At 44.8% G+C, this 12,402-nt stretch overlaps 1 protein-coding gene across 1 annotated transcript in view; it reads left to right on the top strand.

The window, feature by feature from the left end:
• Positions 1-12,402, top strand: part of LOC142469736 (neural-cadherin-like) — a 70,007-nt gene that overhangs the window by 50,317 nt on the left and 7,288 nt on the right. Inside the window, exons 21-26 of the mRNA XM_075576337.1 lie at positions 3,990-4,219; positions 7,918-8,195; positions 9,288-9,502; positions 10,614-10,741; positions 11,197-11,324; positions 12,140-12,263. Of these exons, the coding sequence (XP_075432452.1) occupies positions 3,990-4,219; positions 7,918-8,195; positions 9,288-9,502; positions 10,614-10,741; positions 11,197-11,324; positions 12,140-12,263 (1,103 nt within the window). The remainder of the gene's footprint in view (positions 1-3,989; positions 4,220-7,917; positions 8,196-9,287; positions 9,503-10,613; positions 10,742-11,196; positions 11,325-12,139; positions 12,264-12,402) is intronic.

Here is a 12,402-nt window from a genome sequence, read left to right as displayed (position 1 = left end):
ACTGCATCCACAACGCTGGGTCTCTGAGACTAGCTAGTAAGTGATGTACAGTACACTGCATCCACAACGCTGTGTCTCTGAGACTAGCTAGTAAGTGATGTACAGTACACTGCATCCACAACGCTGTGCCTCTGAGACTAGCTAGTAAGTGATGTGCACTGCATCCACAACGCTGTGTCTCTGAGACTAGCTAGTAAGTAATGTACACTGCATCCACAACGCTGTGTCTCTGAGACTAGCTAGTAAGTAATGTGCACTGCATCCACAACGCTGTGCCTCTGAGACTAGCTAGTAAGTGATGTGCACTGCATCCACAACGCTGTGCCTCTGAGACTAGCTAGTAAGTGATGTGCATTGCATCCAGAACGCTGTGCCTCTGAGACTAGCTAGTAAGTAATGTACACTGCATCCACAACGCTGTGTCTCTGAGACTAGCTAGTAAGTGATGTACACTGCATCCACAACGCTGTGTCTCTGAGACTAGCTAGTAAGTGATGTACAGTACACTGCATCCACAACGCTGTGTCTCTGAGACTAGCTAGTAAGTGATGTACACTGCATCCACAACGCTGTGTCTCTGAGACTAGCTAGTAAGTGATGTGCACTGCATCCACAACGCTGTGTCTCTGAGACTAGCTAGTAAGTGATGTACACTGCATCCACAACGCTGTGTCTCTGAGACTAGCTAGTAAGTAATGTACACTGCATCCACAACGCTGTGCCTCTGAGACTAGCTAGTAAGTGATGTGCACTGCATCCACAACGCTGTGTCTCTGAGACTAGCTAGTAAGTAATGTACACTGCATCCACAACGCTGTGTCTCTGAGACTAGCTAGTAAGTAATGTACACTGCATCCACAACGCTGTGTCTCTGAGACTAGCTAGTAAGTAATGTACACTGCATCCACAACGCTGTGCCTCTGAGACTAGCTAGTAAGTGATGTGCACTGCATCCACAACGCTGTGTCTCTGAGACTAGCTAGTAAGTAATGTACACTGCATCCACAACGCTGTGTCTCTGAGACTAGCTAGTAAGTAATGTACACTGCATCCACAACGCTGTGTCTCTAAGACTAGCTAGTAAGTGATGTACACTGCATCCACAACGCTGTGCCTCTGAGACTAGCTAGTAAGTAATGTACACTGCATCCACAACGCTGTGTCTCTGAGACTAGCTAGTAAGTAATGTACACTGCATCCACAACGCTGTGTCTCTGAGACTAGCTAGTAAGTGATGTACACTGCATCCACAACGCTGTGCCTCTGAGACTAGCTAGTAAGTGATGTGCACTGCATCCACAACGCTGTGTCTCTGAGACTAGCTAGTAAGTAATGTACACTGCATCCACAACGCTGTGTCTCTGAGACTAGCTAGTAAGTGATGTGCACTGCATCCACAACGCTGTGCCTCTGAGACTAGCTAGTAAGTGATGTACACTGCATCCACAACGCTGTGTCTCTGAGACTAGCTAGTAAGTGATGTACACTGCATCCACAACGCTGTGTCTCTGAGACTAGCTAGTAAGTGATGTACAGTACACTGCATCCACAACGCTGTGTCTCTGAGACTAGCTAGTAAGTAATGTACACTGCATCCACAACGCTGTGTCTCTGAGACTAGCTAGTAAGTAATGTACACTGCATCCACAACGCTGTGTCTCTGAGACTAGCTAGTAAGTGATGTGCACTGCATCCACAACGCTGTGTCTCTAAGACTAGCTAGTAAGTGATGTGCACTGCATCCACAACGCTGTGTCTCTGAGACTAGCTAGTAAGTGATGTACACTGCATCCAGAACGCTGTGTCTCTAAGACTAGCTAGTAAGTAATGTACACTGCATCCAGAACGCTGTGTCTCTAAGACTAGCTAGTAAGTGATGTGCACTGCATCCACAACGCTGTGTCTCTGAGACTAGCTAGTAAGTGATGTGCACTGCATCCACAACGCTGTGTCTCTAAGACTAGCAAGTCAGTGATGTACACTGCATCCACAACGCTGTGTCTCTGAGACTAGCTAGTAAGTGATGTGCACTGCATCCACAACGCTGTGTCTCTAAGACTAGCAAGTCAGTGATGTACACTGCATCCACAACGCTGTGTCTCTAAGACTAGTTAGTAAGTGATGTGCACTGCATCCACAACGCTGTGTCTCTGAGACTAGCTAGTAAGTGATGTACACTGCAGGATATTCCTAACTTATTTCAGCTGTGTTTTATAGGGAAGACATCTGGACCCCAGTCCTTCTCTTATTCCATTTGCATTCTAAAGTCAGGCCTCTTATGCTCAACAAATGAAGTATATAGATAGGCAGAGGCACACCAATTGCCAAAAAGATGAACAGTATAAAAGTCCTGGTGCCAGCCAACCCATCAAATCCCCAATGTTCCAACTGAGGGCATAGACATGGTACAACACGCAAAAGACAGAGGCACACAGTTTTAGTTGCTTGTAGCAGCCCAAATGACGTTTCGGGGACACAGCCCTTCCTCAGATAATTGCCACAGATAAAGGGATGAAAATTAGGTCCTTGTTAAAAAGGGGATTAACTCTAACAGGGGCGGAACTTGTCAATGGTGGGCTCCAGTGCACGTAAAAAAAGGCCCCCTTCCCCCCGGGGTCCTCCCTGTGGAGCGGGTCCTTACGCTGTGGCGGCGACGGATCGAGCCTACCCAGGCGGTGATTGTGGAAGTTAGGCCTAACGTCTGTGTTAAGATCACATGGGTGGGCTGTCGCTATGTTAAACCCCGCACCTCAGGTTGGGCCCAGGGAGGCGGTGTATAGAGAGGGGGGCCTCTAGAAATGCCGGAACACTCTTTCGGCTGCAAAAATAAGCGCTGAAACAGTGTTGAGACGCGTGGAGGATGGGCCCCCAGAGGTGGTGGGTCCTAGTGCAGCCGAACTGGCTGCGGATACGGTAGTTCCCCCATTGAACCCTAACCGACACCATAAATCTCTAGTATTGACTGGGCTGTCAGGAAGTGGATAATGTTTTTCTCTGACACAAGATTGGCGCAAATCTAATCAATCATGGAAACAAAATCAAAATGAATAGCCGATGAATAAAAGTGTCTCTTCCAGATGTAGAACCGTCTGGAGATCCTGAATAATTTATCATACAGGCTGTTCAGATCCTCTGCAGCCATTTATAGTCTCATTGATATATTTCTAAAGTAGAACAAGTAACATGTGCAAGGATTAGGCAGGGTAACCGGGCACCAGATATTGGCTTATTTGGTCCTAGTCTACAAAGTGGTGGAAGGGTAACATGTACCGGTCATTTCATTTTCTGTTATCTCGTGCAGTTTATGCTTGTTTCAGATCAACTGTTCTCCATCGTCTTTAACTTTTTAACACCAATTGAATTTTAATTCAGCTCCCAAATCGCTGCAAAAGTGGGGAATTAAAACACCAGATTTATCAGAGGAACACATAGAAAAGCTGCTTTGAATGTGATATTTTCTCTTTGATCATACTCTCATTTTTACAGAGGTGCGGACACATGGCCCTCAGTCATCTTACTTCATGTTGTATCTTAACCATTGGTGTCTAACAATGCTGCCTGTGGTTGGGAGTAGCACAGTACCAAAAGCAATAATGTGCAAAGCAGAAATATTAACATACAACAGCAGCAGTGCTGGAGGCCAGTCCGTAGGCTGGGTGCATCTTCATCACTTAATGCAGAGGTTCTCACCTACAGTCCTCAAGACCCCCCCAACAGGTCTGGTTTTCAGGATATCCCTGCTTCAGCACAGGTGCCACCTGTGCTGAAGCAGGGATATCCTGAAAACCTGACCTGTTGAGAGGGTCTTGAGGACTGGAGTTGAGATCCTCTGACTTAATGCACAGAAGTGCTGTAGAGCATTCTAGAATACGGTGAAACCTATATATTATGCACCATAGTGTAAATACATGGTGCCCTGTTTATCCTTTGCGTTTGTACACTATGTGATAATATGTACAATGTAATGAAAGCCTACCACATGTTCTCAGATATCACTGCAGAAGAGTTCATACGAAAGGATGAATTTGGAGTAAGTCGACTTGACAAGTTGCAGAAGTTCCTGGCAGAAGTGGCACCTGCTCAGCCCAATAATGTCCATATCTTCAGCCTGATGAACACTGCAGGAGACCAGGCAGAGATGCGATTTGCAGTTCTCGGTTCTTTGGCTTATTACAAAGCGGAGATCATGCAGAGTGCGATAAGCGCTCACAGAGACCAGGTAACGTACGCTCTTATTGCAGAGTGCGATAAGCGCTCACAGAGACAAGGTAACGTACGCTCTTATTGCAGAGTGCGATAAGCGCTCACAGAGACAAGGTAACGTACGCTCTTATTGCAGAGTGCGATAAGCGCTCACAGAGACAAGGTAACGTACGCTCTTATTGCAGAGTGCGATAAGCGCTCACAGAGACAAGGTAACGTACGCTCTTATTGCAGAGTGCGATAAGCGCTCACAGAGACCAGGTAACGTACGCTCTTATTGCAGAGTGCGCTAAACGTTCACAGAGACAAGGTAACGTACGCTCTTATTGCAGAGTGCGATAAACGCTCACAGAGACAAGGTAACGTACACTCTTATTGCAGAGTGCGATAAGCGCTCACAGAGACAAGGTAACGTACGCTCTTATTGCAGAGTGCGCTAAACGTTCACAGAGACAAGGTAACGTACGCTCTTATTGCAGAGTGCGCTAAACGTTCACAGAGACAAGGTAACGTACGCTCTTATTGCAGAGTGCGATAAACGCTCACAGAGACAAGGTAACGTACACTCTTATTGCAGAGTGCGATAAGCGCTCACAGAGACAAGGTAACGTACGCTCTTATTGCAGAGTGCGATAAGCGCTCACAGAGACAAGGTAACGTACGCTCTTATTGCAGAGTGCGATAAGCGCTCACAGAGACAAGGTAACGTACGCTCTTATTGCAGAGTGCGATAAGCGCTCACAGAGACAAGGTAACGTACGCTCTTATTGCAGAGTGCGATAAGCGCTCACAGAGACAAGGTAACGTACGCTCTTATTGCAGAGTGCGATAAACGCTCACAGAGACAAGGTAACGTACGCTCTTATTGCAGAGTGCGATAAGCGCTCACAGAGACAAGGTAACGTACGCTCTTATTGCAGAGCGCGCTAAACGCTCACAGAGACAAGGTAACGTACGCTCTTATTGCAGAGCGCGCTAAACGCTCACAGAGACAAGGTAACGTACGCTCTTATTGCAGAGAGCGATAAGCGCTCACAGAGACAAGGTAACGTACGCTCTTATTGCAGAGTGCGATAAGCGCTCACAGAGACAAGGTAACGTACGCTCTTATTGCAGAGTGCGATAAGCGCTCACAGAGACAAGGTAACGTACGCTCTTATTGCAGAGTGCGATAAACGCTCACAGAGACAAGGTAACGTACGCTCTTATTGCAGAGCGCGCTAAACGCTCACAGAGACAAGGTAACGTACGCTCTTATTGCAGAGAGCGATAAGCGCTCACAGAGACAAGGTAACGTACGCTCTTATTGCAGAGTGCGATAAGCGCTCACAGAGACAAGGTAACGTACGCTCTTATTGCAGAGTGCGATAAGCGCTCACAGAGACAAGGTAACGTACGCTCTTATTGCAGAGTGCGATAAACGCTCACAGAGACAAGGTAACGTACGCTCTTATTGCAGAGTGCGATAAACGCTCACAGAGACAAGGTAACGTACGCTCTTATTGCAGAGTGCGATAAACGCTCACAGAGACAAGGTAACGTACGCTCTTATTGCAGAGTGCGATAAGCGCTCACAGAGACAAGGTAACGTACGCTCTTATTGCAGAGTGCGATAAACGCTCACAGAGACAAGGTAACGTACGCTCTTATTGCAGAGTGCGATAAGCGCTCACAGAGACAAGGTAACGTACGCTCTTATTGCAGAGTGCGATAAACGCTCACAGAGACAAGGTAACGTACGCTCTTATTGCAGAGTGCGATAAGCGCTCACAGAGACCAGGTAACGTACGCTCTTATTGCAGAGTGCGCTAAGCCCTCACAGAGACAAGGTAACGTACGCTCTTATTGCAGAGTGCGCTAAACGCTCACAGAGACAAGGTAACGTACGCTCTTATTGCAGAGTGCGATAAGCGCTCACAGAGACAAGGTAACGTACGCTCTTATTGCAGAGTGCGATAAGCGCTCACAGAGACAAGGTAACGTACGCTCTTATTGCAGAGTGCGATAAGCGCTCACAGAGACCAGGTAACGTACGCTCTTATTGCAGAGTGCGATAAGCGCTCACAGAGACCAGGTAACGTACGCTCTTATTGCAGAGTGCGATAAACGCTCACAGAGACCAGGTAACGTACGCTCTTATTGCAGAGTGCGCTAAGCGCTCACAGAGACAAGGTAACGTACGCTCTTATTGCAGAGTGCGATAAGCGCTCACAGAGACCAGGTAACGTACGCTCTTATTGCAGAGTGCGATAAGCGCTCACAGAGACCAGGTAACGTACGCTCTTATTGCAGAGTGCGATAAACGCTCACAGAGACCAGGTAACGTACGCTCTTATTGCAGAGTGCGATAAACGCTCACAGAGACAAGGTAACGTACGCTCTTATTGCAGAGTGCGATAAGCGCTCACAGAGACCAGGTAACGTACGCTCTTATTGCAGAGTGCGCTAAACGCTCACAGAGACCAGGTAACGTACGCTCTTATTGCAGAGTGCGATAAACGCTCACAGAGACAAGGTAACGTACGCTCTTATTGCAGAGTGCGATAAGCGCTCACAGAGACCAGGTAACGTACGCTCTTATTGCAGAGTGCGCTAAACGCTCACAGAGACAAGGTAACGTACGCTCTTATTGCAGAGCTGTGGTAACCGCACAGTGCACCGGGCAGAGAGACCTGTGAGCTATCAAGCTCTGTGCACCATGATTTCATCTACCAAGAATTATCGTTAGTTCATTGTACGGTATCACCGTCTACAACAGTGGTGGGCAACTTTGGTACTCAAGGGACACCGACAGGTCAGGTTTTCAGGATATCCATGCTTCAGCACAGGTGGCTTAATCAGTGGCTCAGTCAAAGACTGAGCCACCTGTGCTGAAGCAGGAATATCCTGAAACCCTGACCTGTCTGTGTCCCTTGAGGACTGGAGTTGCCCACTCCTGGTCTACAACAAAACTACATTTATTTAGTCAATTTGTTTTGTTTTATTTGTACACTAACAGCTCCTACAGTATCTATATGTACAGAAGTTACAATTGTACTATATCATCTGATTTAAGGCAGCTTTTCCCGTTTTGAGTAGGGTCCCGTATTAAATTCTGCATGAGGTTTTGCACTTGCCCGAGTATCTCTATTTTCTGCAGTCCTCGCGGAAAATAGAATTGTCTCCACTGTAAAGACCTTTGGAAGGTTTCTCATGTTCATTTCACACGGTGGCCCTGTCCTTTACCAGTAGAAACATCCTTCTCCATGGATTTTAACAGGTGGATAAAGGGTTTTATAGTTAGCCGCGAAAAGCCAGTTAATTGGGCTGAGTGATCCAGGAATAGTTCCAGGACCTCAGCATTAAATAAGAAGTCACATACTCACCACAAATGACATGTCACATTATGTTCATATTCATGGAATTTCAACTACTGCTTCAAATACAAATTAATAAATACAAAAACTAACCAGAAGAAGGTATCATTGTCTAATCACTCAATCTTACAATAGGTATACGAATCATTTATCAAACTGGAATGTCACTAAATTGCATGAAAAATGAATGTTGTCATTTATTATACTAACGAATACGCTGCTAAATAGCATTGCATACCATTCAGTGACACTTTTGTGCGTTAACGTTCAAGACCACGTGTTCTTCCTTAAATATCACTAAGCAGAATGCTTTTATTCCCTCCAATTTACTGGTTCTGTTTCCTGCATTTGACCTCAGATCCAGTGGGTTTTGGGGGCAGAAATGTCCCAGGAAGATTTTGATGTATGTGTCAGGGCGGGCTGTGGAAATGGCAGCGGTTGCATCAACTATGGCGCTGTCGGTGATTTCCCAACACTTGTGGATGAGGGGAGTATTTCTTTTGTTTCCAACACCCACGCCATAAACACGGTTTGCAGATGTCCAGCTATGGAACGGGTTAATCAGTCCTGCTCCTCTCTGCTCCCAAATCCTTGCCTGAATGGTGGAACCTGTGTAGACACACGGAACGGTTACAGGTACGCTGTTCAAATATTAGAAATATGACTTATTTGCATATAATTCTAACAACAAACAATAAAAGACCAAAGTAAATTGGGCCGTCTGTACTAAGTAGCTCTAGGCGATAAGACACCTTAGTGGCGCTGGAAGACGCCTTACAGCGCATTCCAGGGAATAGGCCACAAGTTGCACTGGAAGGCGAAACTCTGCTTATCAATATGGGCCATTGTGTGCTAATCTAAGGAAATACAGAAGGACAATGTATGTTAAAATAAACAAAAGTAAACAACAATTTGTGACCTTTCCTGAGCTCTACGATAATTAATTTTAAGAGCTACTGAACTTTTGTTTGCAATATTAGTGACAGGGATAATTTATATCTATCTATCTATCTATCTATCTATCTATCTATCTATCTATCTATCTATCTATCTATCTATCTATCTATCTATCTATCTATCTATCTATCTATCTATCTATCTATCTATCTATCTATCTATCAAATCATTTTATATATATATCATTTATATATATGGCAGCTGTTATGTCAACTAATGTCAATTGTGTAATTGTGTAATTGTGTAATTGTGTAATTGTGTAATTGTGTAATTGTGTAATTGTACCCCATTTTGAGACACTCCATGAACATGTTGTTAGATAAAAGCATTCATTCTATATAGTGCACAAGAGGCCAGCAAAGTGCTACAGCCAATAACGCCAAATGTTACAAGCCTATAGATATATATATAGTATCTCGGGAAACAGGGGGTTCCTGGGGCTGAGATGAGCGCAGTTCAGCTGCCTTTAACGCGCCTCCATTAAAGATCTCTGCTAAAGGGCTTTTTGCATCTGTGTTTATAAATACATGAACTTTGTCAAAAGATTCGGGACCCATCCCATAAATAACCATCATTTTGGGTTTCTGGGCCATACGTTATATTTAAGGGAAAGATTCTGACATTTCACAGTGAGAACGTATCAGCAGAGGTAAGACTTGGTGAGTGAGATTTAACATGCCCGCAGTAAAGATCTGCTTTGGGCCTATCTTTTTGATTATTAGCGTGTTCACGTGTTTTGTCTTGGATTTTCCTTTTGACGTCTGTGTCCAGATGCCGCTGTTTGTCTCTGTTCTCGGGGCCTGTTTGCCAGCAGACGCGACGTGCTTTCCTTGGAAGTGGCTATGCTCGGTTTCCACCCATCAGACTTTGCTCGGACAGTCATCTCTCCCTGGAGTTTATAACTGATGCACCTGGCGGACTTTTATTATACAGCGGCCCTTTGTACAATCAGCCTCCTGGAAATGCACAGAGCGCCATCGCAATAGGTATTTTTAAGAATAATATTTTGTTTACTAGCAATTATTTAATTCACCAGTTCCCCTTGGATTTGGTCCATCGATCTGTTACCCATTTTGTTATCTATCACAAACATAATTTTTACATCAAACTGATAGATTTACTTTTCACACCATATATAATTATATGCCTTCATGTGCCTTTATTTCTGCATAGTTACATAGTAGATGAGGTTGAAAAAAGACATATGTCTATCGATTTCAACCTATGCTAAATATAGATGACAGATGTTTATCCTATATTAGTATTTATGGTTTATTGATCAAGGCAAACAAAAAAACCCCAGTGACACGTCATCCAATTCTGTCTCATAAGAGGAAAAGTAAATTCCTTCCTGACCCCAAGAATTGGCAATCAGATGACTCCCTGGATCAGAATCCTTCCCATGTTTACTTATTTGGTATATCTCTGTATACCTTTCCTTTCTAAAAAGATGTCTAGTTTAATGGCTGGTGTTGTATTGTGTCTGAGTTACTTTGCAGGGATAAATTTTCTATAGAGACGGGAGAACTCACCCAAATCCGTTTCCTGGATTTTCTCACATTTCCCGCCCAAAAATCCGTTTTGCGGTGTAAAATACGCGGACGTATTTGGTCGTTTTAATCTGTGCAAATTATTCACAATCCACCACTGGATACAAGCCGTTGGCGGATTTCTGCAGTTCCGTCCACGGGTTGGGGAATCCGTGGAGTGTATTGGTAATAATAATACAAAATCCACAAAACGTGAATTGCCCTTTTTGAGATTGTTCCGCGGACCAAAGGAACCAGAATCGGAACCGGACAATCCGCTGCGGGTCCAACTCCGCCAAAAAAATGTGCCCATTTCTAATTGTCTAAAATCCTTGATTTCACCCGGAATAGTGTATTGTTTCATTCAACATTTTAAGTCTTTAAACATAAAACTTCTCATTTATGTAATTATAACACTAAATCCGAGGATAACAAAATGTACCTTTAAGATCTCTGACCTTTGGATCCGCACACTGAATGTCACAAGTAGTTCTCCACTATTTGGGCAGAACCTGGTATAGTGACGACTAAAGATTAAAGAAACACTTTTTGATTCTTTCCCGATAAGAAATTTCAAACTGTGTTCCGATCCTGAAGATCAACCAGGAATCTAGCACCCTAGAACTTCAGTTCCCGAAGGCTGTGAATGTCTCCGATGGGAAGTGGCATCACATTGACGTGAGAATGAGGAAAAAGGTGAGTTCCTCCCCAAATGTCCTTTTTCGAGCCAATTACTAATTACAGCTACAAATTCAGAGTTCTTGATACACCCAGAGCCACATTTTCTAGTATATGCACTATTCTGGATTTTCCCAAAGCCACTTAGTGCACCCTATGTCACCCTATGTCACCCTATGTGTATTTTGCGTCGTTGCGATTCTTTCGTTCTTACGAGCTATCTGCAAAGGCCTTAGGTCTGCTGGCTTATGGGTGACATTATTAGCGCTTCTGCTCCATGTGATGCAATGTTAGTCCAGGCATGCTCAACTCCAGTCTTGAAGACCCCCACCAACAGTTGAAGACTGATTGAGCCACCTGTGCTGAAGCAGGGATATCCTGAAAACCTGACCTGTTGGCGGGTCTGGAGGACTGGACTTGAGAACCCCTGGGTTAGTACATTGAATTACAGTCTATCTCGTCCTCCTGCACAGGCCGTTCATTTCACTCTAGACCGCTGTAGCTCATCGATTATATCAGAGAAGGAGGGCGTTGGGAAGAGACTCTTAACCGAAGATCGCTCAAGTTGTGAGGTTATTGGGCTGGTTCTCCAAGACAGAAGGTACTGTATATATAATATACACACAGATCCATGTATTGAAGCATTCTTGGCATTAAAACCAGACATTTTAATCCTGCATGACGTAGCATTAATATCGCCAGATATGTGGAAGCTACTTGGCTAAGTGCGCATCATATTACAGTGTAGGGAGTGTCAGGCCGAGTAATTAGGTAGGAGGTTGGAGACCCACAAATGGAATTGTTGAATAGTAAAGGATTGAACCCGATCTAGGACATTTGGTTGCAGCCAAATGACCGCCAGCGCACGCTGCAATTCACCCCGCCGTAACTCACCCCGCCACTGAGACTTGTCGCCACCAGCCACTTTGACGCTAAACCCCTACCTTAAGCCCTTAACCTAGAACCCACTACCCGAAGCACTTACCCTAAATTAACCCGCCTTAAATTAACCCCTTACCCTAACAGTAAAACTTACCTTAGAAGCGGCCGGCGCCGGAGGTTTCAGTGGCGGTTCGGCTGGGGTGGAGGGTCCATCAGCGGCCGTACGCCGGCAGGCACGTGGTTGCTGGGAAACGTCCGCCACCAAATGTCGCGTTCTGGATTTAAGTAGAACGTGAGACACAAGACCCGCCCATTCCCGGGTCACGACACCAACAATCGTTTCTGGGTTTTAACGTCAGAGATGATTGTGACTGAGGATCCTATGCACGGTTCTCAGTCCCCTGCCAAGTGGGAATATCTCGCTTCCCGCAGCACGGAGCCATCCCGGCTGCATTTCTCATTACAATGTGTTTAGAGTTGATTTTGCATTTATTTGTGTTTTACATAAAATTAAACACATCATTTTCTTTGCAGGAATTGGAGACTACATTCTGTTCTACAGTTGGGTGGCGTCAAGGAATCAATTCCTTATTCATATCCGCACCTGCAACACAAGCATTTTAAAGGCTGTCTTCGCAATGTCATTCTGGATAAGCACGTTAGTAAAAGACCTTTTATAGCTCTGCAGCTTCAACCTCAATCATACTCTTTCTCTGATAACGAGTTTGCTGTGTAATGTTTCAATTCAGCGATATAACTTACATTATGTGCTTAGCATAGCTAATAGAGTTGTGTTC

This window comes from Ascaphus truei, chromosome 19 (assembly GCF_040206685.1).
Source record: "Ascaphus truei isolate aAscTru1 chromosome 19, aAscTru1.hap1, whole genome shotgun sequence".
In the NCBI taxonomy this organism is placed as follows: domain Eukaryota; kingdom Metazoa; phylum Chordata; class Amphibia; order Anura; family Ascaphidae; genus Ascaphus; species Ascaphus truei.
The sequence above is the reverse complement of the archived record's forward strand: the minus strand, read 5'-3'. Positions and strand labels throughout refer to the sequence as shown.